A 26,540-nucleotide genomic window follows, 5' to 3' on the forward strand; every position below is an offset into this window, starting at 1 on the left:
GATGTTTGAAAGACAAGGCTGGTGATATTCTATATTTTTCTTATCGTCAACATATTCCTGCTGCCAAAACACTAACCCACTAAAAAATGTAAAAAAGAAATGTAAGTCTTTGGGGGCTGAGTGCCACAGACAGGCCGAGGAAATTGGAAAGTATTGAGAGAACAATGTTGGTTTAGTTTTTCATGAGAATCTGGGACAATAACAAAAATAAAGAATGTCATCAGCCATCTCCTTTTACCAAATTGTTTACCTGGAGTTTACCATACCATACTTTAGTATGGTAATGACATGTATACACAAAGCAGCAAGCAGAATAACCACAGATATCTGAGAGCATGAAAACTCAGTGGTCCATTTGAACATCAAGGACATGCACAGCTAACATGAAGCATGACTGCATACAGTATGTCAAATCTGTGGTACTGAATATCACATTTCTGGGAAGCATGGTTAAAGCACAGGAAATGAGGGAAGGAAGGAAAAGAAAGAAGGAAGGAAGGAATAAAGGAAGGAAGGAAGGAAGGAGAGAGGGACAGGAAGGACAGAGAGAAGAACAGACTAACCTCTCTCCACCTCATTGGTAGCAGCTGCAACCACAAAAAAACACAGACGATAGATGACAGAAAGCAGAGCGAGACAGGAAAAAAAGACACAGGACAGCGAGACACAGAAAGACACAGAGAGAACACCGCCACAAAGGTTAGCAGTCAGAGATGATTAGCACAGTGCAAAAGCAGACAAACAAGTAGCAACAGACCAGTGTTAGTCAGAAAAAAATATGCTTTGTCTGCAGTTGATCAATGAAAAAAAGGCTTCCTTCTCCGTGTATGTATGTTTCAGTGGCAACAATAGAGCTGTGTGGTGAGAGTTCGAGTGCCTGGGAGTACAGTCCCATTCATTTTTATAGATTATATATTATTTTTATAGACAACGTAATGTGTAGGAGCATTTCTGTGGCTTGGATAACTCATCAGTACAAAAGATGAACGACTGCATTAGAAAATACCTGGTTCTTGATGATAAAAGCTTCAAGGTAGTGGTTAGCTACGGCTCCAAAGATCAGGGTAGTGAGGAAACTGAAAACACAATCTGCATCCACACTGCTTTCAGTTGTGTTTATATGTCAGTGGTTGGTTGTGAACATGACGTCACCTTGCAGTATTGACTGGTGTCCCAAGGCACATTTTAGATCTTTTACTGATTTTCAGGGGTCAAGTGGATTTTATCTTGAAAAAGGAAAATAATGTTTGTGTAAATAAACACTCAGGATCAAGTGATATTGTAATAAAATTACTATATGTGTAATTTACTCATTAAAATAAGTGGATCTAAAATTGAAATCAACTCTAAAAACCTCTAAATTTTGGATGAACTCAGCAACTACCGAGCTGTGTTTTGTTCTTTTGAATTTGCTACAGCTGGATTCCCGCCTCTGAATGCCTTCTTCTCCATGGCAACAGCAGCTGAAGCTCATGGCTATCGTAGTATTTTTTATTGAATTTTTAATTTTTATCATTGTATAAAGCAGTTTGAATTGCTTCTGTCTGAGACTGTGCTCTACAAATAAACTTGACTGGACAGCTCAGACCCGTCCACCAGGTCAAAATGGCAAAACAAGATTTCTGAGAAAACTAAGTTGAAGTAATTGAAAGCATTGGCCATAACATAAACCTACAGAGTCGTATCATTATCTGGGAGAGTCCGAATAACATGTAGGATATCGTTTAAAGGAACAAATTAAATGCCACCTCCAACTTCATCTTTATATGTTATATATAATGTGTTACCTGTGTATTCTGGAGAACACATGCAAGTGTAGTTGTTGATTCCATCCACACAGGTGGAGTTGTTCTCACAGTCGTTGTCCTCACAGTCATCGATGTTGATCTCACATGCGTCACCTTCAAAGCCCTCTGGACACACACACCTGAGAGTACACAGTGACACACACACACACACACACACAACACACACACACACACACACACACACACACACACACACACACACACACACACAACTATTAAGAGACAAACACATGTAGGGCCACATACTGAACAATGTCAACAGAAATTGCTAGAGAACCTTTTAATGACAAACACACACACACACACACACACACACACACACACACACACACACACACACACACACACACTCTATCCATGTGTGCAGCTCATAACAGCAGTGTCAGCTCGATCTACATATTCCCAGTAGAGAGTCATTACTCTGTTAATGTGAGCGTGACTCAACTCTGTAACTACTACTCAGGTTTATTACTCTGTATACACACACACACACACACACAGATACACATACATACATACACACACACACACACACACACACACACACACAGATACACATACATACACACACACACACACACACACACACACACACACACACACACACACACACACACACATACACACACACACACACACACACACACACACACATACACACAGCCTTGTCTTATTATATTTGTGAGGTCTTGTTATTGAGACAACATCCCCTCAAACAGCCATTTAATCTTGTGGGGTCCAGCATTTTGGTCCGTTTTTAGGACCCCACAAATATAGCAAAAGAAGGCCACGCACATGCACATGCACACGCGCACACACACACACACACACACACACACACACACACACACACACACACACACAGAGTGGTATATTATGGGTCTAATAAAGAGCTCTTATGCGTCACGCACTCAAGTGGATTAATATCTCATTATATAGTCAACAACAGCTCTTCACAAAGAATATTCCACCCCCTCTGCCGGAGAAGGAGAAGAAAGTGAACAATGATGGAAATACAAAACATACAGAGCAAAACTGAAATGAAAAAGTAACAGAAGAGACACAGAGAGAGACAGGAGGAGCTGTGATCTTGGGCTGGTCTAATTGTCTGTGTGGGTGGTTAAAATCTGCCTGGAGTGAGCAGAGAGGCATTAGCTCCCCTCCTGTTAATACTAAATAGCTTAATGAAGAGAAGGCAATTCTCACAGCAGGGCTGTCCAGCTCAGAGACACTCTGAAGACAAAACTGGTCCCCTGAGCCATTTACCTCCTGTAAATTCATTCCCATCTGTCATTAGTGGTGCAGCATCTCTGATGGAGTCATCTGCTGAGGGTCCACGGATCGCCTGCCATGGTCGCTACTGTGTTCTCAATAATCAGGGGTTCACAGGTTTATTGATATCTACTACCTGGTATCTGATGATTCACCTTATCTCTGTCTCTTCATTGTAGAGGTGCTTGTTCGCTTTATTCTTGCTTGTTAAAGTTCAGTCTTCTAAACTCCACGCCCTGCGTTTGTTCTGTAGGCTTTCTGTTGTCAGGTTCCTCAGGCGTTAGAAACCTCCAAAGCCACAGGAGACATTACGCAACTGTTTTCACTCCTCATGACAAGTAATCTGGTGTTCATGTGTAAAAACGTGGAAATCCTCTTTGACATAACCCATATTAAGTAAAGCTTTTAAAAAAAACGATTTTTAAGTTTCTCACCAAAAGTTACTCCCTTCTCCTTCCTTCAGGTGGCAAGTTCCGCCATTCTCGCACGGGTTACCGATGCAGGCGTGAATGGGCTCCTCACAGTTTTGGCCCTATGTGCACACACACAAACACACATATGTTCAGAGCTTTCAAAGAAACAGCAGCTTCTTATGATAATCGCCGGGTATTTGCATCTACTGTCTTAGAGATAACTTTCTCCTTTATCCTCTTGATATTGGAACACTCTCCCCACCCTAAACCTCCACAAATTAGTCGTCAGGCTTATGTATCTGTGTGTGTGTTTGTTGAAAGTTTAACAGCACATCTACAGTTTACAGGTGTTAAATTGATAACTAATGCACATGAATATTATTTGGCTATTTGGCTTTCAATAGTACCTTAAATCCATAGGGGCAGGTGCAGCGGTAGTAGTGCACAGGGTCATTGGAGCAGGTGCCATCGTTCTTGCAGGGGCTGGACAGGCAGGGCTCACACTTAGCCTGGATACTCAAATCCACTGGGCCTGTGAGATGAAAACACACCAACCCACACACACACACACACACACACACACACACACACACACACACACACACACACACACACATTTAATATTCTGTGTCTGACGAGGAGGCATACACAGGTTGGCGAACACTTAAGACAGCTGTACATTGTCAGGGACCTGCATAAATCTTACATCTTCAGAACTTTTTCTGCAGCAGATAAAGATGGTGGTTTGTCCCTGTGCCTTCTATGTATTTTTTGACATTTCAATTCAATTATATAATGCTGCAGATCATCCATATATCTGCAGTTTGATTAATAAATGCTCAATATCAGTTACTGAAAGGGGAAAAAACAATATACCCCTAGTTGCAGATATGTTACTGGGTTATAAATGAGAATGTAACAGATTTTCTTTGCAGGACCATGGCATGTACAGCAGACAGACATATCCCAAACTCTGATGACAGAATATCAACATTTAACAGTCGGGACATATGATGCTGGTCAGAACATAAGGGCTGAAAGGGAAGCAGAGTGGTTTAGTTTGGTCAGGGTTCAAAGGACGAGGAAAACTGGGCGGGGACTGTCTCGAGGAGCTGGGGAAGGAGAGACTGAGGAGGAAGTACTGGGATATGATTGGCTACTTTACCTGGCACCAGAAAACCACAAGGCCCCGGGACTTCTACAGTGTGTCAGTTAGATTAGGTTAAAAATAGATTTTAGTCATGTATTCACGGTTAATGTGATATAATAATGTCAAAAGTTAGTAGCATTTTGTAATATGATTGTGATATGAGTTACTGCCAAGATCATGATCACAAGAAAACTTGTGGATTTTAGAGATTTATATCATTTAAATATTAACATTTACTTCTACCCAGTAAAAACATGTATCCATATTTGGCAATCTTTAGTTTTCAGAGAAACTGAATGTTTTCTTTGTTAGTTCAGACTATTATCCTATTTCTGAAACTAAAAAACTTTAAATTACCTAAAAATGCACAATCACAAATATTAAAACAATACATTAAATGTGAAAATTTTGACAATACATGATTTTCATTGGTTGTGGTCGCCTCAGGGAGTCCTCATCAAGTGTCATGTATTTGTTGTTTATTTGTTTGTACTAAATAATTCTGGTCTGCTCGTCTGCAAAGTATCTAAGTGCAGGCTTTTGTTTTTGGACCCATAATGAAGTGGAGATGTACTTTTTACATACAAGTGTGTCCTCCAAATGTGTACATATATCTGCCGACATGTGCATGTGTTCCTGTGTTACTGCAGCACCGTGTGCATGTGGCAGTGTGTGTTTACCTGTGCAGGTGAACTTCTTGGAAGGCGTGGTGAGCAGCAGTTTGTCCGTCATGTCGCCGGGCCCGGCACAGCGGGCTATGCCAGGCTCCTTGTAGCCGCTCTTCACCCAGTCTGAAAGCCACTGCATGTGGCAGTCACAGTACAGAGGGTTGGCACCCAGAGCCCTGGCAGCCAGAAGGAGCGCAGAGTGACAACAATGTTCAGGCGTAATAACAGACTACACAGGAAAAGTCAGTCACTTTAACCTCAGAGTCGTTGTTGTTTCAGATCAATTGTACTGGAGAACAGAGCCAGAACAAAGGGAAATGTGTCACTGTCTAAATACTAACAGACTGAGATCACTGTTGAATCAACTGTGAAACCGCAGCACATTTCTACCATTAATAACTGTAGTTGAGAGGACTGGGAGCATCTGTCTCACACTGACAGGCGTGTTGGTGGTTGAGTTTCTCCAACTTTAAACACTTCCCATAAACTGAATTACACTTTTTTTCTTATTTTCCCAAGTTTTTGCTGATGTTTCATACCTCATTGTAAGTCTAATGTGAGTTAGCTTGGCTACTATCTGACTAGTTAAAGTCATGTTCATGCATGTGTAGAGAGCTGCTTTCATACCCTGATTTTTGTCACTGAGTTTGTGACAGTTCATACCAGCACTTTTTGCAGCTACAGCTCCCACCCCAACCTCTGCCGTATCTGTTTTGACCAAATTTGACATGTTCACTGTTATATTACCATCTATATTTTACTTGTGTTCACGTATGTACTTATTATGGGGGACTAATTTCTCTCCTCCTTCAAGTGTTCATGCCCTGCAGTAACCTCAGCCTTTCCCAATCACCTGATTCCCCACACCCACCTGCTGGTCTGAGCGGTGACACATTGCTGCTTCAATTCTTTGAGAACTCCCTTAAAGAGCAGAGCCTCTTCTGCTGTATCTAACTGTACAGCCATTTGAGATAAATGGTCAGTTCTTTCATGTAAGTGTCTCTGACTGAACTATTATCGTGGTCAGAGAGGAAGAGCCAGTCACAGGCTTGTAATAGACTGTAAAACAATAGACCCCTGTTCTGTGGTCTGGAGTGTGTATTACTAGGGAAAAAGCCTGTCACAAGCACTATCCATGGTCCTGATCCTGACAGACACAGGCGCTCCCTCACTGGTCCTCCCACCAGCAGGTAACTCAGATTATTACCATCATCCTTCACTGCAGTCCATCATATGTGTGCCCCCTACATAACCACCGTTCTCTCCGTACAGACTGCTTAGTTTTGAGATACGATGCTGAAAGACAACATCAGTAAACGGAAGAGAGAGAGAAAAAAGTAATAGTTCTTTACTGCAAGAAGTCAAGATCTTAATTATCTCAGTTTATCATTTTTAACAAAAGTCTCCCCTGTAATATGCTGGATATTGGACTATTGTTTAAAAGTTTCAAGACTTCATGAATTTTTGAGTCTGTACACTGGAGTACAGACTTCCTACTCCAGTGTGGGTGTTTTGTGCTGTAAAACCCTTTTCACCAAAAAATCTATTTAGCAGATTTTCCCCCAAATCCCCAAGTACATGATTTAGCAAAGAAAGTAACCACAAAAACAGTTTTGCTGTTGTAGCCACATTGAGTGGAGCACTGCACAGAAGAGGAAGGTACTCTAGAATCACACTATATACACACCACCCTTTAATTTCAATAGTAAATATTTGTAACTATAGAAAAAGGAGAGACATATTTAGAATCGAGGTGTAAAATCTTGCTCTAAATGGAGGGCAGGAGAAACTAGGAGGTTTTGTTGCTCAGCTACTTTTTTTTAAGTCTGATGAGTTCACAGACAAGCCTCTCTGAGCGGATGTTTTCCTTTCGGACGCTGAGGAAAGCTCTTTTTTGTGATGGTAATCTGTTTTCAATTAAATTATTTTGCAATTGTCCAAGGTGAAAAGATAGACACTCCATTCAGAGAAAGACATGAACAGTGATGGGTGTGTGTTTATACGTTACTCACAGGTGGGAAAGCGACGACAGATCTTTGAAGGCTCCCTCTGGTATCAGCGATATGTCGTTGCCATGGAGAGACCTAAGACAGGCCGAGAGGAAGAGGAGGAAAGAGAAGAAGAAGAGGGAAATGTAGAAAAGAGGATGGATCTTAAAAGTCGGGATCGTGTCTTTAGCATCAGTCTGACTCAAGACTGCGTCTGCATGACGTTCATCGGTGTCGGGACAGATACTCACAGCAAACGTAGAGACCTGAGTCCGTCGAAGGCCCTCACTGGTATGCAGCGCAGGCGGTTGTAGCTCAGGATTCTTTACACACAGAATAAACACGTTGGCATGGAGACAAATGCAGAAATCCTTTTCAAGATATCTTTAAACACAGCAAGGCATTTCAGAGCACAACCCTGTCTATTACTACATTCCACTGAGCAAACAAGTCAAGCAAACAATGTAACACATTATTCGGCACAAGTGCATCCATCCACACACACACACACACACACCACACACACACACACACACACACAAACATATGCATGTCTCACAAACACAAACATCTTGCACTCAAACTGGCATTTTCTCCCCACTGATCTGAAGTTTTTATGTGGAATTTGGTCTGAAACTGGAAAACAAACAGCTGATTCATGGGATCCCATGGGTCACCTATGGTGGCCTACGTGGGACAGCAAAATATATGTGCCAAAATAGAAAGTCCTTATTTGATTTCTGTTTTCATTTAATCAAGGGTATCTTCTTCTTGTGCGTCAGTGAACCACACACACCACTAACATCACTATCATCACTAACATCACACACACGCACACGCACACGCACACGCGCACACACACACACACACACACACACACACATTGCAAAGGCACTGATGTAAAGCCAGACTCACAGTGTAAGCAGCTCGGACATGTTACTGAGGCTGTGGTTGGACAACGTGCTGATCTGGTTGTTACTCAAGTCACTGAAAAGGAAACAATAACAGATACATAAAACACACATGCACAACTAAACACGCACGCACGCACGCACACACACGCACACACACACACACACACACACACACACACACACACACACACACACACACTGTACTCAGGTTGTCACGCCCACATCAGGGCCACACCAGGTCACATCAAAAGTGATACAGCACAGAACTCTGACAGAATACCAGTCAGTTAGTTTTGGTCTTCAAAAGTGCAAAGAGTGCAAGAAACACAGGCGGCCAAGTCACGATCCTGATTATAATTGTGTGTTTGAGTGTGCAAAACTCTGGCCTTGAGACTTGTGAGTTAATATATCTGAGTGTACGTGCCTAATGTCTGTACGTTGAGGTCATGTGGGCAAGACTTACATGAGTGTTAGGTGTTTGTAATTGGAGAGCTCCACAGGAACCTGAGTGAAGTGGTTACCATCCAGGTACCTACAAGAGACAGAAAGAGAGAGAGCAGGGCGACAGGAACGAGAGGTGGTTCGGAAAACAAAGGAGAAATGAAGAAAGACATGTGGAGGATGTAAGGAGGATTGAGAGAGAGAGAGAAAATGAGAAGGGGGAAAATTAAGTTATTTAACCATGTGGGAAATTCCTCATCTCCAGCAATGTGAGCAGTCATTACTGCTGGAGCCATAATAAACACTGGAGTTTAATATCCCCACAGGCATCCTAATAGAGTATAGCCACCCTCTCTCTCTCTCTCTCTTTCACACACACACACACACACACGCAGGACTCAGATCCTATTTCCTTCACTGTGTGACAATGTGCTATTAATCCAGCGTATTAATTAAGTCTTTGTTAATATTGGAAGAAGCACATTCCCCACAGGAAAAATAGTGAAATGATAGAAAATACCACCAAGCGTTTTTTTCCTGATGTTTAATTTAGAGCTATAATTTTCTGTGTGTATATGTGTGTGTGTGTGTGTGTGTGTGTGTGTGTGTGTGTGTGTGTGTGTGTGTGTGTGTGGGGGGGGGGGGGGGGTAGGTAGGTATGTGTGTTCAGATGCATTTCTGGAACAAAAATCCTCTGTAAGGAGAATTTTTGTGTCTTGTGTCTCTATGAGCTTGTGAGTTAATGTGTACTTTTTCACAAGTAACAGACAGTGAGTTAAAAAAAATAACTCAAATGTACAATGTTTCATTTTTAAGTTTTGTAATCTGATGCTATAAGGGCAGCAACTCTGTGTAATCTGGAGTCTTGTCCTGAATTCACACCAGATATGAGATGTCAACACTTAAGCACTACTCAAGCGTCCGTCCTTTCAGTCCACACTGACTCCAACCTGCATTATGTCTTCACTGTCCTCATGACCAGATGATAGGACAGCAACTGGACTAACTGTCGTTACCACGCTGACTGATCATAAAGTCAGTGAACATAAATAGTTCAAGTAGGCTCCATTTCCTATTGCCCATATATATATATATATATATATATATATATATATATATATATGTTGTACAAAGTGCAGATCATTGTTTACACTATACAGTACAGACAACAGGAAATGTGTGTGATATGAAAGGCTGTCTATGGGGACTACACTTCAAAGAGCACCATAAAAAAAAAAAAACTGAAAAAGAAATGTGGGTAGTTGAACCCCTTGGTGTGTAACTTTCAGAGTAAGTGTGGATTGTTTGTTATCGTTTACTCCAGAACAGATATCCATCACAAAATGCAGCCTCCACAACCTTGTGCAGGCTCTGTGTCCTCAGAAAACCATGTATCTCCAAATTTGATGATTTTATTTTTTTCTAATAAGAATCAACTTTTTGTGTGGTTGAAAATTCTCCTTTCTACTTCAGCTACATAAACGATTTGATTACCTGGAAATCATGCATTGTCAGAAATCTGAGAATGGAAAAGTTTTTATTAAGAAAAAGTTGATGTTTTAGAGATACATGGTTTTCACAGGACAGTGACAAAAGGCAGTCAACTAAAAGACGGGACCTTTCACACTTGTTAAACCAGTTAGGTTGTATGAAATGTTGTGCTGGTGCTGAACTCACAGTTCAGTGGTTTCTTTGGGCAGGCCTTTGGGCAGCGTGGTGAGACCCTTGTTGCTGCAGCGCACCACGGTATCCAGACAGGAACACTCTGCTGGACACCTCAGCACTGGAGAACAGCTGTTCTCATCATTACCTGATAAGGACGAATGAACAGAGAGATGGAGCGGTAGAGAGGGAGGGAAAGATGACAGAAAAGTTGTAATGAAAAAATGAATGCAAAATCTGTCAGGGCTGCAGATGTTGCAGAGCATCTTGTGTGCATCTGCCTCGTCTCACCATCTTCACAGGCGAAGTCCTGGACAGCTACATCCTGGATGGGGATCTCCTTCAGGAAGTAAGGACTCTGGCAGCGAGGGTTACCTGTCACGATGCGTTTCCGTCTCAGCCAATCCCCGAGCCAAGCCAGGTGACAGTTACAGTTGAAGGGGTTAGCCAGAAGGTTTCTGGAGAACGAAGAGAGGAGTTGAAAGTGATAAGAGACATACTGTATCTGATGCATACATATTTTTCTACATTTGTATGTGTGTGTCGTATTGTTTGTACTCACAGTGTGGACAGGGAGTGCAGTGTGTCGAAGGCGCCGGGGTTCATAGAGGTGATCTGGTTGTCATAGAGCGACAGGAGACGCACCGAGCTCAACCCCACAAAGCTGCTGTTACTCACACAGCTGATACGGTTACTCCTCAGCATGCTACTCAAATACACAGAAAGACAGACAGACAGACAGACAGACAGACAGACACAGACACAGACACAGACACACACACACAGACACACACACACACACACACACACACACACACACACACACACACACACACACACACACACACACACACACACAAATGATTAAATGCACTGTGTATTTTTTGTATAAAAAAACGTGAACATACAGTATATGCTAAACCATATTTAAATATGATGCATACTTGACATGATAATGTGATTGCATATTCATTTGTGTGTGTACCCACAGTGTGCGGAGGCCACTCAGTCCCTTCAGCATGCGGTGGTGTATGTTCTCCAGTCTGTTGGAGGTCAGGATCAACTCATTGACCCCTGATGCTCCTTCAAATGTCCCCTCCTCTATGTCGGTGATGCGGTTATTACTCAGGTTACTGCAAGGAGCAGGAAGCACGAGCAAGAAAGGTAAGAAGGTAGCAAGAATGAAAGGAGTGAAAACAAGAGAGGAGAAAGTAGAGAGAACAAGAGGAGGACGGAGGAGGAAAGAGGCATTGCAGCAAAGACAGAGTGAGTACACACACGGCTCAATTTCATTTCTGTTATTTGTACAATCATAGTTTTCTCTGAGTGACCTGAGTATGACTTTCTCACTGCCACATGTGCTTTGTTCCCGTTATGTTTACAACATGTCTGACTCACATCTTCCTCAGCTGAGGTAACTTTTTGAAGATCCCTGTCGCCTCGAGCACAGTGAATTCATTGTTGTTGAGACGCCTGAGAACAGAGAAGGGAAGAGGCTGGTCAGAGGCAAAGAGAGAGAACAACTGAAGAAACAGAGACAGAGGAGGAGGAGATATAAAGGGTGATGCACAGAAACACGTTGTACTAGACAAATCCAGCGTGACTCACAGTTCTGCGGTGTATTGAGGGATGTGATCTGGTATTTTGGTGAGTTTCTGGTTGGAGCAGTCGACCGTCGTGCCCTCGCAGCGACACTTCTCGGGGCAGGCCAAGTCGGCGAAGCAGTCGCCTCCTAGCTTGCTGCGGTAATCCTCGGTACCTGGTCACAATCACAACCACAGCGTCACCAAATGCCCTCACCACGCATGAGTTGAACCCCAGTGTTTACTGGTGCCGGTTCCAACGCAAACTCTGCAGATGTTCAAGGTGAAGGACGCGATACAATGGAGGTAATTTTGAGACTTTGCAGAGGGGCTGCTTTTGTTTAGAGTGGGAATTGTCTAAATGAACCAAAGAACGTTCAAAAAAACATTGCTGATTATGATCATATGCAACATTACTCATGAGTGTTTGGAGCCAAGTCTGCAAGACACACAAACTGTCAAGATCAAGACATGTATACAGGCACGCACGCACACGCATGAGGACAAACATACTGAAGTTGTTCTGTCCTGTCAGACAACAAAGCAACTGTTAGTGTTAGAAACCACAGCACAAACAAAACAGCATCAAAAATTAGATCACAGCAGAAAAATGCTTACGCACACCCATGCAGTCATCTATCAAACTGTACACGCACTACAGCTCTCTCTCTCTCCCACACACACGCACACACCCACCCACACACATACACACACACACCCACACACACGCACACAGAGGTTGTGGGGGGACGACAGGAGATTGCTGTCTCTTGTGTCTTGGCCATGCTGTAGGGTTTTGCAGGGCCGTTCCATGGTGCTTGACAGAACCATGTTCCACTTTAGGAACCTGGCAGCCACATGGTTAGATCAAGCACAAAGGAACAACCTGCTGACTGACTGCTCCTCCGCTGGAACACAGGGATGGGAAGGACAGAGGGAGGAGGGGAGGAGGAGGAGAGGATGAAAAGGAGGGGACAGGACAATCAGGGGAGGAGAGATTGAGAAGGAGAGGACAGGAGAGGCGGAGACGCAGGCAAGAATAGAGGAAGAGTAGGAGAAGAGAGGATGAAAATGAAAGGAGAGAAGATGGGAGCAGAGGGTAGGATGAGAAGGAAAGAATGAGATGGGAGGAGAGGAGAAGATGGAAGAGGATGAGAAAGAGATGAATGGGAGAGGAGAGGATTGGTGGGCTGGGGAAGAGAGGGAGGAGAGGAAAGAAGAGAAGGACAGGACGGGGTGTTAAGGAAAGGAGAGGAGTAGGGCAGGAGAGGTTGGCGAGGAAAAGATGTAGATATGAAGAGGAAGAAGCTGAGGAAAAAAGATTGCAAGATGAAGGATGAGAAGCAGGAGGAAAACCGAGCTAGCTGGCTTCAGAAAATGAGTCACTTGGAATGAAGAGCGAGGGGAGAAGAGGACGAGAGGAGGATAAGATCAAACAGGCGGGTAAAGTACAGTAAAGTGATCAAGAAAAAACAGGGAGGGAGGGAAAAAAAGAGAGAGACTGGAACATCTAAAGACATCTAAACTCACAGACATATCACAGGAGAGCAGGAGCAGTGGGAGGAGAGTTACAGCAGCACTGAAGGCAAGAGAAGCCCTGACTTCTAGGAACACATACACACACACACACACACACACACACACACACACACACATACACACACACACGCATACAAACAAGGGTACTACTACACACACACACACACACATACACACACACAGATACGGAAATAGAGAAAAACACCAATGTGTGCTAAAGTGTAAATCTCATAAATATTCTTGATGTTGTTTGTTAACAGACAAGAGGAGTCACAGAGGGGTCAAAGGTCACTGTGGTAGAGGTCAAAGGTCAGAGGCCAGCTCAGGGACGGGAGGTGAGGGATTCGGGAGTTGACGGAGAATCGTGGGTGTTTGTGTGTTTGTGTGTGTGTGTGTTACTTACAGCCGACATGGTGTACTCCTGAGTGTGTGAGAGAGGCAGTAGGAGAGAGAAGAAGGGATTTCACCCGTTTATTAGAACAGGAGAAAAGAAGCTGATGAAAAACTGAGAAAAAAAGCTGCAATTTTTCTGTATTTCGTCCCCAGGCAGTGATTCATTTGCAGGAGTAATGACTCGTGAATAGTGAGAATCGTGCTGGCATAACATGACACAGGGTGGGCACTTTCATCCGACACACATCCCGGCCTCGTTTGCTTCAAGCACGACTGGTTCAGACTTGGTTTTAGGGGGATTGCGAGATGGCAAAAAGCACACCAGATAAAAGCACCAGTGCAGGTGGAAAAAAAAAAAAAAGGCCCATTCTAAACCCACAAAAGTGCAAGTGCGTTATTTTGTTTTGTGCATTTTTTGACATCCATCACTTCAGCAGGTTCAATCTCCGCAAGATTAAATCAAAATTTGGTTGGAGGGATAAAACTGGAATTATAGCAGCCAGAGTTTTTGTTCAAACAGAAATATGAGTTAAGATCCAAGATAATACATCGTATAATAATCTAAAAATTAAACTACAGGATTTTAGATGTATTGATCTGAGGCACAATATCAAGGTTGTACTACAGAATAAAACATGTTTATTCAACTTTTCAGCTGCAAATGTTCTTAAATTATTCAGCTCTGCCCCATATGTGTTATCGGGCTTTGAAACCTCTGTCCCCCCGGTGAGCTTCAGAGTTAATGACTGTAGTGAGTGCGCGCGCACACACACACCAGACACACACACACACACACCAGACACACACACACACACACACCTACACACACACACCAGACACACACACACACACCATGCCTCCTCTGTGTGCTGCTGTGGTAATGACCGCCTTTAGCCCTGCTACTGATCTCATATGCATGTCTGATTTACATATTTCCCAGCACCCCTCTGAGCATGGTAACTGTGTGACCTTTTGATGTTCTGCAGTGGGCGAAACAGACACAGATGCTCGCGGACACACGCTCATTCATTAGCTATCATTAGATGTGCTAAGAAGCAAGGAGGACTGGTATTAAATACAGTCTCTGTGATCACTCTACCACTATACTTTTATTCATACAGAGCCTCACGTGCAGTGCTCAGTTGACAGCAACTTGAGCCTATTAATCCAATTGTTTTTCTCCATCTGTCGTCAAGGTTATGGTTACCGTCGAAAACCCAGTGCAAGGACAAGAGTGTGATTATCTGGTGCCTGGTTAGACGTGATGCATCATGATGTACATTTGATCATTAAAATAAAACGTCTTAGCATTCACAAGGTGTCAGTCAAGGCAAGTCACTCCAAGTGTCGGGAGCATACGTGTGCACCTTGAGTGAACAAAAAGGGTTCAACACACACACACTCACTCAATCACACACACACTCGCACTCACACACACATGCTCAGTTTACAATACCTGGGATGAAATACTGTTCTCTAGCTAATGGAGAGACAGAGAGAGTGAAAGTGAAAAACAACAAAAGAACAAAAGCCTAGACTAGACGAAAGTGTGTGTGTGTGTGTGTGTGTGTGTGTGTGTGTGTGTGTGTGTGTGTGTGTGACAGGGAGTTGAGGTTAGTAAAGAGAGGCAGAGAGGCTGAGGGAAAATCCCAACAGGAAGACACAGAATGAAAACACAGGAGAGGACAGTTTGTCTTAAATCTCAGTCTGTGTGTGCATGTGTGGATCAGAAATAAAAAGAATTAGTCTCAGGGGACAGATCAATGTGGTCATCTTCACTGGCTACATTTGTGTGACCAGCTGTATGTGTATATGAAGCAGTGTGTGCGTGTGTTTATACCTGAACAGCGGAACTTCTTGCTCTTGATTTGTCCGATTCGTTTGTTGGCGAGCCGCCGCGGGCTGGTGCAGCGGGCACCGCTCGTCTCGATGGGATTGTCCTGCAGGTAGTCAGCCAGCCACTTCAGATGGCAGTCACAGATAAACGGGTTTTGGGCTAAGTGACTGATCCCACACACATACATCACACAGAGCCATGGAAACACAGAGCACAAAAAAACACACACATACGCTGTTAGAACAACACATGGTTGAAAGCATGTTTTGTTTCTTCAGTATAAATAGCTTGTGACTGGTGTGCTGGTGTGTATAAAATCATATGTCATTTATTTTCAAAGAAGTCTGGGCTGCTTTACAAGACTTCCCATAGAATAAAGGAAGAAGGGCATTTATTTCTATTTTAATTACACTGTAAGCAACGCAATATGTATCATTATTGAGATATCTTATTCATGAAACTTAACAGTCAGCCAGGACACTACTAGTAATTTGTTTCACAAATGATTAAAAAAGATATTAACACTACCGATAAATGCCAGAATAAAACACTTCAAACCTATAAAAATATAACTTTTTATGGGTTTAAAATCCCTTTTATATACTTTTCTTGTATAATTTGTATTGTTTTCTCATATGCACACTCTGTGTACACTTGAATTGATGTTAAATAAAGTTTAGAAAAAAAAAGCACACTTTAAACAGATTTCTAATTAGCTGTTTAAATACTGCTCTAAAGCAAGGCCCAGGGTATATTTAGCTGCTGGTAACATAGCAACAATACTTCTCCTTTACATTCTGTTACCAGGTAACTCACAAGTGAAACTAACCGATCCATAGGTTGAACTAACTAAGGCACCATTTATTAAGTCTTTATACGCTGCAATTAATGGCTTTTTAATGGTTAATATAAACCCTTTACAAATGCTGTTTTATCGGAAAGTGTTACCTATCTTTTCTATTTAAGGTGTAGAAGAATAAAACGAGACATTGTGGTTTAACAAGCAGGCAGACACATTTCCAGGTCAGGAATCTACTGACCAACCAGCAGCTAGCTTAGCCTTGGTGGCTGCGCACAGCTCTCCGGAGGTCCTGACCTCAGCTGTGGGCCTGTCCGGCTCATTTCCTTTTATTCATTGTTGTTTGTTTTATCCATAACCGTTCCACAATCTTAACCACATGCTTATTATTGTAACCATGGTAACAATAACCATCATCGTTCCTTAAGCCTAACCGAGCCGTTTTTGTGCCTAAAACTAACCGAGCCCTGACTGTTCCATAAGCTTAATTGTGTTTATTATTGTAACCATGACAACAAAGGTCCAGTGTGCCGCCGCTGGTACACTCTATGTGTTTACTATTGTAACCAAAACCCATTATTCTCTTTAATAGGAACAACTGATAATGCTTAACCAGTTACGTAACGTGGCTGAAAAGGAACACACACACCTTTGTATTGGCAGGATTTGAACACATTAGTCTAACAGACCTCTCATGATCCTATGACGTAAACTGACAGAGTTCATCAACCTAACATCAACCTGATTTCTGCTACATGAAAACAGGGTCCTTAAAATGTCATTTATTCAAGGAAAATCCCACCATTGAGTACTTGAACAATGTTATAAATCAGGCTGTGATGTGCTATGCATTATGGGAAATAGTTTGTGACTTATTTTCCATGTGAACCCACCCAATAGTGAAGGGAACCAGAGTTATAATTATCTACCCAGATGACTGTACTAAGGGCTACAACAAGAAGTCTTTCAGTCAGGTAAAAGTCTGTTGAGGCTCTTGAAAGTGGTGAAATGGATATACAGCATGTACCTCTACTATGAAAAATTGCTCAGTGTATAATGTGAAAAATCTGTGCAAAATGGTGGATTTAAAAAGAAGTAGTTATTATAGTTTCGTTATAAGTCATTATGAGTAAAAAAAAATCCAAGATGTTTATGCATCTTGGTCTTTTGGACCCATGCTGACCCCTGTTGTTTGTTACGGTGGTTTTTCTGTCAATATCGAAGTGTTTTTCTTTAGACGGAGGTTTTTCCTACGAGCTTTGTTCACATCTTCAATTGTTATGATGATTGCTAGCTACCACTCAGGGTTTCACACCTTCTTATTTACCACTACAAGTCTGGTCTGTGTGTGAACTAAGCTGTGCGTGTGCGTGTGTGTGTATGTGTGTGTGCGTGTGTGTGCGTGTGTGTATGTATATATGTGTACATACAGTGTTTGTATGGCTCTTAGTGATGAGAAGGTTCCCTTGGCGATGGTCTGGAGCTTGTTGTCATAGAGTGAGAGCAGATTGAGGTTGTGGAGGTCCTGAAATGCATCCACCCGAAGACACGCTATCTTATTAGCATTCAGTAACCTGAAAGAAAGAAGTCACAGGGAGAGAGAGATAGAAAGAAAGAAAGAGAGAGAGATGAAGGATGAAGGCTTATTCTGTTATTATTCTTGGATGAGTGTTTCAAATGTTACAGGTCAGTGATGATGACTTTTAATCATGATGTCTTCACTCTGATGACAATGTTTTAGCTAAGCACTTTTCAGCTGAATATCAATGAGCTGCGGATGTGAGCTCTTAGCTGCAACAAACTTTGTGTGTGTGTGTGCGTGTGTGTGTGTGTGCGTGTGTGTGTTTGTGTGCGTGCGTGTGTGTGTGTGTGTGTGTGTGCGTGCGTGTGTGTGTGTGTGTGTGTATGTGTGTGAGTATGTCTACTCACAATAGCTGCAGTGAGAACAGTCCCTCAAACAGTCCTTTGGAAATCTCAGTGATCTTGTTCCCATATAGTACCCTGTGGAGAACAAACACTGCATTAATAAGTAATGACTGAGACCACACATATTATCCTGTAATATTATATAATATTAACACTTGAAAGTATAAAAAAAAGACTTCCTGCTGGTTATTGTCTAAATTCCAAGAAAAATAAATATATTTACTGAGAAGAGAATAAGATAAAATTAAAATTTTGTTAATGGTCAAAAAATATGGCTCCTCTGTGTGTTTGACAATGTGCCAATGACAAATGCTGTGTTCATGTCACATTGTAATAGACATTAATTGCAAGCAACCTGTGAGAAAAATTGTTAAATACTGAGCTGCAGGTTATGGTGGATGTCTGACGGCTACAATTATCCCCCACTTAGTGAAATACTGAAAAGTCCAAATCTGTGGCACAGTGGCTGCAAAGCCTCTGTTAGACAGTAATTACATCTAAACCAAATAACATTGTAGATTTAATACTAATAAAAATGATTAAGCTAATCAAAACGAGTTCTATGTAATGTATTTGTTCTTGTCTAACATATTCAAAGTGGTGGAATTTTTTTTTTTTTTTTACAAATAATCAAAAATTAGAAATCCTGCACTCAAAATGTTACTAAAGTAAAAGTTCAATAACATTATGAGGAAAATATGCTTAAAGTAAGTACTCATCGCAGAATAGAAGTGTTGAAATATTCTATTATAATGTTGGGTAGTTTCATTCATAATAATGCATCATATTTCATAAACTGATCATATTATTTGATGTAAAATCTGACGAGTAAATAGTAACTGTAGCTGTAACATCAATGTGATGGAATAAAACCTACAATACTTCCCTAAGAAATGGAGCTGAGAGAAAAGTAATGGGATAAAATAGAAATAATCAAGTAAAGTACAAGTATATAAAAATTGTGCTTGAGTTCAGCACTTGAATGAATGTATTTGCTTCCCACCACTGCACATACAAATGTGTAACATGATAAAAATAGCAAACGTAAGCTACTTATCTGGTGTGACTACTAGCCTAATGATGGGTGTAACCATGTTGGAATGAGGCTTGAACACTCCCAAATTAGACTAATGAGAGCTTTTACAGTTCTTCCAATTCTGCCAACATTACATGAATGCAGCATAAAACTAAGAGAGTAGGACTTTGGCTCTTTACTGAAGAAAGCACAAAAACATCCAGAGAAAAACATTAAGTAAATGATAAGCTCTGAATCACGGATGATAAGAACCTCTCTTTCTTTTCTGGCTTCCAAGTAAAACACTAATAAAACGCTACCAGCACAAACGCACTGACTCTGACTATGTGCCAACACCTGGCTGTATGTCAACACTCAGGACATAAAGTATAACTCGCCATGAAGACTTTTCATCTAAACCCCTTAAATAAAAAAAACAGCCTACACAAATCTGGCTGTGGCTGCAGTGTGAGGAATGTACGCTGTTATCAGAGAAAAGCTCTTTATAAATACATCAGATTACATACACAAACAGGTCAAGGCTGAGACTGCCACTGCCTTGCCCAACAAATACCTTGGACGCACACGCACTCACACACACACACACACACATCAGATCCCATCACACACATTATCAGTCATCTTTACGCTCCACGCCGAGTTGAGTTGTGTATGTAGGCAGTCTAAAGACATGTGTTTTAGATTGGCTTTTATTTCATTGTGCTGAGTGGCTGTCCCTGAGAGACCTGGGGTTGGGAAACACACGATGCGGGGAGTGGACGCTTCATTTGTCCCTCACACATATTAGCACATACTGTTCTGCACACACACACACACACACACACATACACACACACACACACACACACACACACACACACACACACACACACACACACACATAGAGACTATGCTGACCAAGTGTGGACCACTATTTTGAGTCATTTTGAGAAAACAAAAAATAGTGTGTTTCTTCACAGGCTGGGACATGAACACGTACGAAGGCTCTTCCTGATGTGTTTCAAAAATGCATAACTTACCTGTATTCATTTTAACAGTTAAACATCTTGCTTTGAAGATAATCATGTACAGTTGCACTGTATAAGCAGTAGAGTGGCCAAAAGGCTCAACAACCTCAATCATTGAAAAAAAAAAAAAAAAAGTTTACACAGCGTATTTTAGCAGCTATTAATGTAGTAGGCTAATATAGTAGTAACTACTTTAATACTAGTGTTTTATTATAGTTGCTCAAATCTTCCAACATCTTAAAAAAAACTTTGTTGCAACTTCATGTCTCAGTAAAATCTCAGCTGCTTGTGGTTTTCCATCTCATAACCTACTGTGCCTCCATGCTGGCCTCCTAGCCATGCAGGGGCTGCAAGTCATTAGCCCCCCTTAGGTGGGAATGTTGCGTCTTTATTCCACCTCGCCGATGTGTAAGAAAGGTACAAACATGGACTGGAGGGTGGGGGGGTGGGGCTGGGGGTGGGGGCGTTGTTGTTCTGCGTTTAAGCCAGCAGAAGCAGCTGTAGTCACAGAGCCGAATGGATGTCTGTGTAAAAGGGACAGTTGCTATGGCGGGACAGACACTGACGCTGTTGATTTACATGTAACGCCTCTGAATCCAGAACACTGCCAGGACATATTACACATCGGGGCGGCATTATACTGTCTTTGTTTGGTTCAGTGTAAATAAGCAAAGCTGGCATAATAAAGGGTCTTCTTGCCGGCATAGTGGGATCTCGAGATTGTAAAAAAGATAGGGTGAAAAAACGTTTGTGGAGGCCCCTTAAAATCCCTGCTCCCACCTGCAGAGGCAATGCTGAGCATGAATTTTAATATCAAACACCTGTAGGTCCCTTCTGGGCTAAAATAAAAATAAATTTAAAATGGAGTTTTAGAAATAATTATAGCGTGATTTAAGCAATGACCAACAGGGGACCTCAAAAATGTCCCCTGTTGGCTCACTGGTCCACTGTTAGTGAGTGTGTAACGACTGGTAGGTCCACATTTGGGTGAGTACACAAACACAAACACAAACACACACACACACACACACACACACACACACACATACACCAGCACAAGATCGATGGCTCATTTACATCCTTTTTTTAACCAAACACTGACACACTATGAACACACAGTGCAGCTTAATGTGAAAGCCATACTGTTTGTGGTGTGTCAGCATGAACGTGTGTGTCCCATTCTCTCTGTGGTGAATGTGTAATGAGGTGGCAAAAGCCTCCATTCAGCAATTCAGCATTTATGAATTATTGACTTTGGAGAGACGAGACCTTAATATAACTCCTTCATGAAATAACTCTACATCCCTCACTCCCTCTCCTGCTCCTCTCTCCGTCTTCCTACCCAAAGCTTCACACGCAAAGCAGATGGTCCGACGCGAGATTCAAGCCGAAGAGGAAGCCACCAAAAGTACATCTAAAATGTCGTTTAAAATGGTATTCTTGTATTGGATTGCTTTGGTGTTTGACACACGGGCAACATTTTTACTTGCACTGTAAATGTGACGGATAATTCTAGTTTTCTTAATTTCATAGATCTGGCCGTTTAATTTTGACCATTATTTCTATCCAGAAAAATAATATATGAAATCCAACAGGGCAAGAAAGACGATCAGACGTGTTTTAAAGACAGGCAGGTTAGAAAAACCTATGCAACAGAAAATTTGAAATAATAATAATAATTATTATTATTAAAACTGATACTTTGCTAAGGGCCCCTTAGTTACTGTAGTGTTTCTTTTTTTATATATGAAAAGGATTAGAGGATGAGAACAAGTTGAACAATGAAGCGGTTTCAGACACAGCCTTCGCCACTCATTCACTACCCCCTATTATAATAGAAACTTAATCGTTTATTCACTCGCAGTAAATTGAGATTTTGTACACATACAAATCATTATCATTTTGCCGGATCACTGTGCTATATCTATAAAATGTGGAGCATTGCATTGTGGGATTGGTGTCATGGACACTACTTTATTCATTCCATTGTGGATTTTTGAACGCCAGGTCTGAACAGGGCCGATAATAGAGTTTAGGTAAACATTAACGTTCGTGCCTCTGGACTGTTTTTCAGCGAGTTTGGAAAGTTTTACCAAAAATGACTTTAGCTGTGTCCAAAATTGGTGTTATATCTGGTCCCATGCAGTGGATCTGTCCGTCCTGAGTGGAGCGTCCTCTAACGTAACCTAACCTGTAACCAGCCATGCTAACATATCTTTTTTTTTTACACCGACAGACTTACTTCAACTTGCACCTGCTGTACTTTTACTAAACCTCTGGCTTGTAGGAAACATGTCTGATTGTCTGACTGCATGTGCATCTTGCCCTCTTAGCTCACTTTGTCGTAGCAATCTTGTGTTTCTGGATCCCAGAAATTAATTTGATAAAGGAAGTGTTCAGGTAGTAATGATGTTACCATCCATAAATAAACAACTTTTACAGAGGGTTAAACAGATTTTGGATCAGTTAGACGTCGGATTTTCCTCCTCAGACATTCAAAGGGTTGTATTGTGATGTTTTTTTTGTGAACTGCATCTTAAATACAAACATTTCACACAGTACTCACAGAGAGTTGAGGGAGCGCAGACCTTGGAAGGCGTCTGAAGCCAGCTCTGATATCTGGTTGTTACTCAAGTCTCTGTGAGGAAGAGAGCAAAAGAAAAAGGAAACAAGAGACAGAGAGGCAGAGAGAGGCAGACGCAGTGTCAGTGAGGGAGAGAGATGCACAGAAAGTGAAACACAAAGGTCAACACAAGCCACAAACAGGACAGGAACAGAAGTTTTTTTGTGGATCGTTGACAGGGTGCACAATGCATGTATCTCCTCATCTACTCACATCCTGCGCAGCTTCTTATAAGGAGAAAAGGCCCCAGCTGGGATCACCTTGATGGCGTTCTGCTCCAGTCGGCTGGAACCAAACATACACACAGACCATTGAGGAGAGACATTAACATTCCCCTATCACAGAGCTATCTCTGCTGTATCGTTGACTGCTGCTCTTTCCCGGGGCCTCTGGCTAAGCGGAACATTTCCAGATAAGGCGCTTTGATGACCGGTGCCAAAGTCTGTCACATTTCTCTGATCTTTTGCCCCCCTTTAACATGTGTACAGTCAAATGTACACACACACACACACACACACACACACACACACACACAACACACACACACACACACACACACACACACACACACACACACACACACACACACACACACACACACACACACACATATAACTCTCTGGGCAGTGTTCCATTAAGTGCCAGTCAGACTCTGCGTCAGTCAGGCCCAAACAAATCAAGCCAGGCCAGGAGAGAGAAAGAGAGAGGCAAGGGGCAAACAAAAGAGAAAACAGACCCAAACAACCGTTCTCTAAACATTTCACATGTTCAGTCACCGTGACAAGAAAGGCGGTGGAACATGATTTGCAAACCAACCACTCGATTGTGAAACATTTCCCTAAAATGAGTTTGTTTTTCATCTGCTGTTCTCTTCTGTTCAGCTCCACTCCAGTCCTTTCCTCAGTAGTGAAATGTTTCACTGGTTGCACAGGAGCACTGTATTTTATTGTACTGCATTGTATTCTGGTTTTATGTGTTTCATGTCAAGTCTTGTCAGACAACTCAGACAACTGCAAGTCAAGTCTCCAAAGCTTGAAGCATTGTCAAAGCAGGGATCAAGTCATGTCTCAAGTCAATCGAGACAAGTCGATATCAATCTTAAATCAGTTGAGACAAGTCCAACGTCAGTCGACACCGGTCCAAGTCTCAAAGTCTTATCATCAGCATGTTTCAAGCCAAGTCTAAAATTGAAACATGGCCAAATCTTAACATATAATGTTTTTAGTTTGGTTATAAATCAATTGACACCAGTCCAAGTCAAGTCTAAAATCAGTCAAGACAAGTAATGTCTCAAGTCTTGTCATAGCAGGTCGCAACTCAATCAAGACAAGTCTTAACAAAGCAGGTCTTACATCTCAAGTCGTTTGAGACAAGTCCAAGTAAAATCTAGAATTAACTGGAGATGAGTTAGTTAAGTCACAAATCTTCATAAGGAAGGTCTTTGAATGGTAATGACATTGCATTTTAACATTTTTAACAAGCATTTAACAACATTCAACAAGCTTTGTTATCCAGGGTTTTTAATTCCTTTTCAACAGTTTGTAATTAAACATTCAACTCAAGTCAAGTCTTTAGAGTCAAGTATCAGAGCAGTCCAGCCCAAGTCATGTCTCAAGTCCTTGTTCATACTACTGACTCAGGTTCAAGTCGCGAGTCTATGGCATCTGCTTCATACTTTGTCATTTTATATATGCTGGCTCTAATCCTTCCTCTTTTCTTGATGCCCCCCTTTAAATAGAGATATGATCTCTCTTGTCCTTCAAATTAATCTTTTGATTCTTCTTTCATCCTCATCCCTCATCCCTTCATTATTTTCTTAAGCAGGGAAGAGCTGCATGACCAGGCTTTCTCATTTCACAGATGTGTGGTTTTATTCCACTGCACAGAGAAAGAGAAGTAGTGAAACAGAAAGGTGGAAAGAGACAAAGAAGAAAAATGGGGAGACGCACAGTGAAAGAGCAAGAGAAATATCACTGCACCGAGTGTGTATACAGGAGTCTGTGTGCAAGAGTGGATGTGTATGCATGCAGCATACAGCAGGTGCGTGTGTGTGTGTGTGTGTGTGTGTGTGTGTGTGTGTGTGTTTGTGTTTGTGTGTGTGTAGTTATGAGTGTGTGCCTTACATCTCAGTAATGGTCTCAGGCAGGTTGGTGGGTATTTCTGTCAGTCCCTTCCCTCTGCAGTCCACAATGTTGTTACTGCAGGTGCAGGACTCTGGGCACTGTAACACACTGCAGGAGGAAGATGATGACGACTGGTGACCTACACAGAGACAGAGGGCCAATATTATCCGTGGATAATAGGTTATGCTTGGTGTAAATATCAAAACTCAGGGATGTTGAAGCTGACACAATTCAGTGAAGAAATTCAAAATGTGAAACAGCAGCCAGTGCACAGCAAGTACAGTCAGAGAGATGCTTGTCCCTAAACGTGATGGCGTCCTTGTCTACCAACAGTATCATTTGTGCTCTTGCATTAGGTGCTCTTTCATCCAAAATATTTTAGGAAAAAAAAAAAAAAACAGATCAGTACATATTTCAATAAATGCAGGGCATGAGGTTGAAGCAAAGTCAAGCAATGGAAGATGTATACTTGCCTTCGTCCCCATCTTGAAAAGCATGAGCAATAGACAGTAAGAAAAAGCAAACGAGACAAAGCAAAAGATGGGTTTGCCACTGTGCAACAGCAAGTGGATGTACTGTAAGTCATGAAGCGCGGACACCAAAGCAAATAGTCCTGCACAGACACACACACCACATCCCGCCCTCTTGCCTCTCAACCTACCTGTGCAGACAAACTCCTTCTTCTGCACCTCAGCCACGTTGTGCCCCCTCAAGTGTGGCGGGGCCATGCATTGCGTGTAAAGACCCAGACGGGGGCGTTGTCGCAGCCACTCTGACAGCCAGGCCACGTGACAGTCACACTGCAGGTTGTTGGAGTGCAGGCGACTAGGGGAGAGAGGAGGCGGTTGGGGAGGGGAAGAAGAGGAGGAGGAGGAGGAGGGGGAGGGGGAGGAGGAGGGAGAAGAGGGGAAGGGAGTATGCGGTGATCACAGATAAGAGGGGATCGACAAGTGGTGAGAACAGGTATGTGTGAGGATGAGGGAAGCAGGAGCAGGGTGGGGAGGAGGAGGAGGAGGAGGAGGGAGAAGTGCAAGTACAGGTCGATCAATCAATTGTACAACCGGGCACGGATGAGAGGAATCCTTCCCCTCAGGGCGGTAATGTGTATGAAATACTCTGCGGTGCCACTTACAAGGTCCTGAGCTTCGGCATGTGGTTGAAACTGGCCACAGACAGTCGGCTGATGTTGTTGTTGTTGAGAGTGCTGAGGAGAGAAAAGAGCAGAAAACACAAGGCCGTATAGATCCATTGGTCTTTTTTTGAAATCACAGGGTTGTTGCACGGAGAAGTGGCTGAGTCAGCACAGTGGGGTCTGGAAGTTGGACTCAACTGCTGAGTGTCACGTAATCAGTGTCATT

General features: G+C 42.3%; 1 protein-coding gene across 4 annotated transcripts in view; it reads right to left on the minus strand.

Annotated features, from left to right (window-relative positions):
- Positions 1–26,540, minus strand: part of slit2 (slit homolog 2 (Drosophila)) — a 93,787-nt gene that overhangs the window by 8,959 nt on the left and 58,288 nt on the right. For 3 of the 4 annotated variants that reach the window (XM_056371617.1, XM_056371616.1, XM_056371619.1), the window contains 22 exons: positions 26,315–26,386; positions 25,844–26,007; positions 25,183–25,321; positions 23,273–23,344; positions 23,003–23,074; positions 18,397–18,468; positions 17,898–18,041; positions 15,672–15,835; positions 11,925–12,075; positions 11,715–11,789; positions 11,306–11,449; positions 10,879–11,022; positions 10,608–10,774; positions 10,332–10,464; positions 8,677–8,745; positions 8,215–8,286; positions 7,551–7,622; positions 7,324–7,395; positions 5,324–5,487; positions 3,901–4,025; positions 3,515–3,612; positions 1,788–1,927 (listed from right to left, as the gene is read on the minus strand). In XM_056371617.1, the coding sequence (XP_056227592.1) occupies positions 1,788–1,927; positions 3,515–3,612; positions 3,901–4,025; positions 5,324–5,487; positions 7,324–7,395; positions 7,551–7,622; positions 8,215–8,286; positions 8,677–8,745; positions 10,332–10,464; positions 10,608–10,774; positions 10,879–11,022; positions 11,306–11,449; positions 11,715–11,789; positions 11,925–12,075; positions 15,672–15,835; positions 17,898–18,041; positions 18,397–18,468; positions 23,003–23,074; positions 23,273–23,344; positions 25,183–25,321; positions 25,844–26,007; positions 26,315–26,386 (2,525 nt within the window). The remainder of the gene's footprint in view (positions 1–1,787; positions 1,928–3,514; positions 3,613–3,900; positions 4,026–5,323; positions 5,488–7,323; positions 7,396–7,550; positions 7,623–8,214; positions 8,287–8,676; positions 8,746–10,331; positions 10,465–10,607; positions 10,775–10,878; positions 11,023–11,305; positions 11,450–11,714; positions 11,790–11,924; positions 12,076–15,671; positions 15,836–17,897; positions 18,042–18,396; positions 18,469–23,002; positions 23,075–23,272; positions 23,345–25,182; positions 25,322–25,843; positions 26,008–26,314; positions 26,387–26,540) is intronic. The other variant, XM_056371618.1, reaches the window with a different exon arrangement.

Source organism: Seriola aureovittata, chromosome 3 (assembly GCF_021018895.1).
Source record: "Seriola aureovittata isolate HTS-2021-v1 ecotype China chromosome 3, ASM2101889v1, whole genome shotgun sequence".
NCBI lineage: Eukaryota > Metazoa > Chordata > Actinopteri > Carangiformes > Carangidae > Seriola > Seriola aureovittata.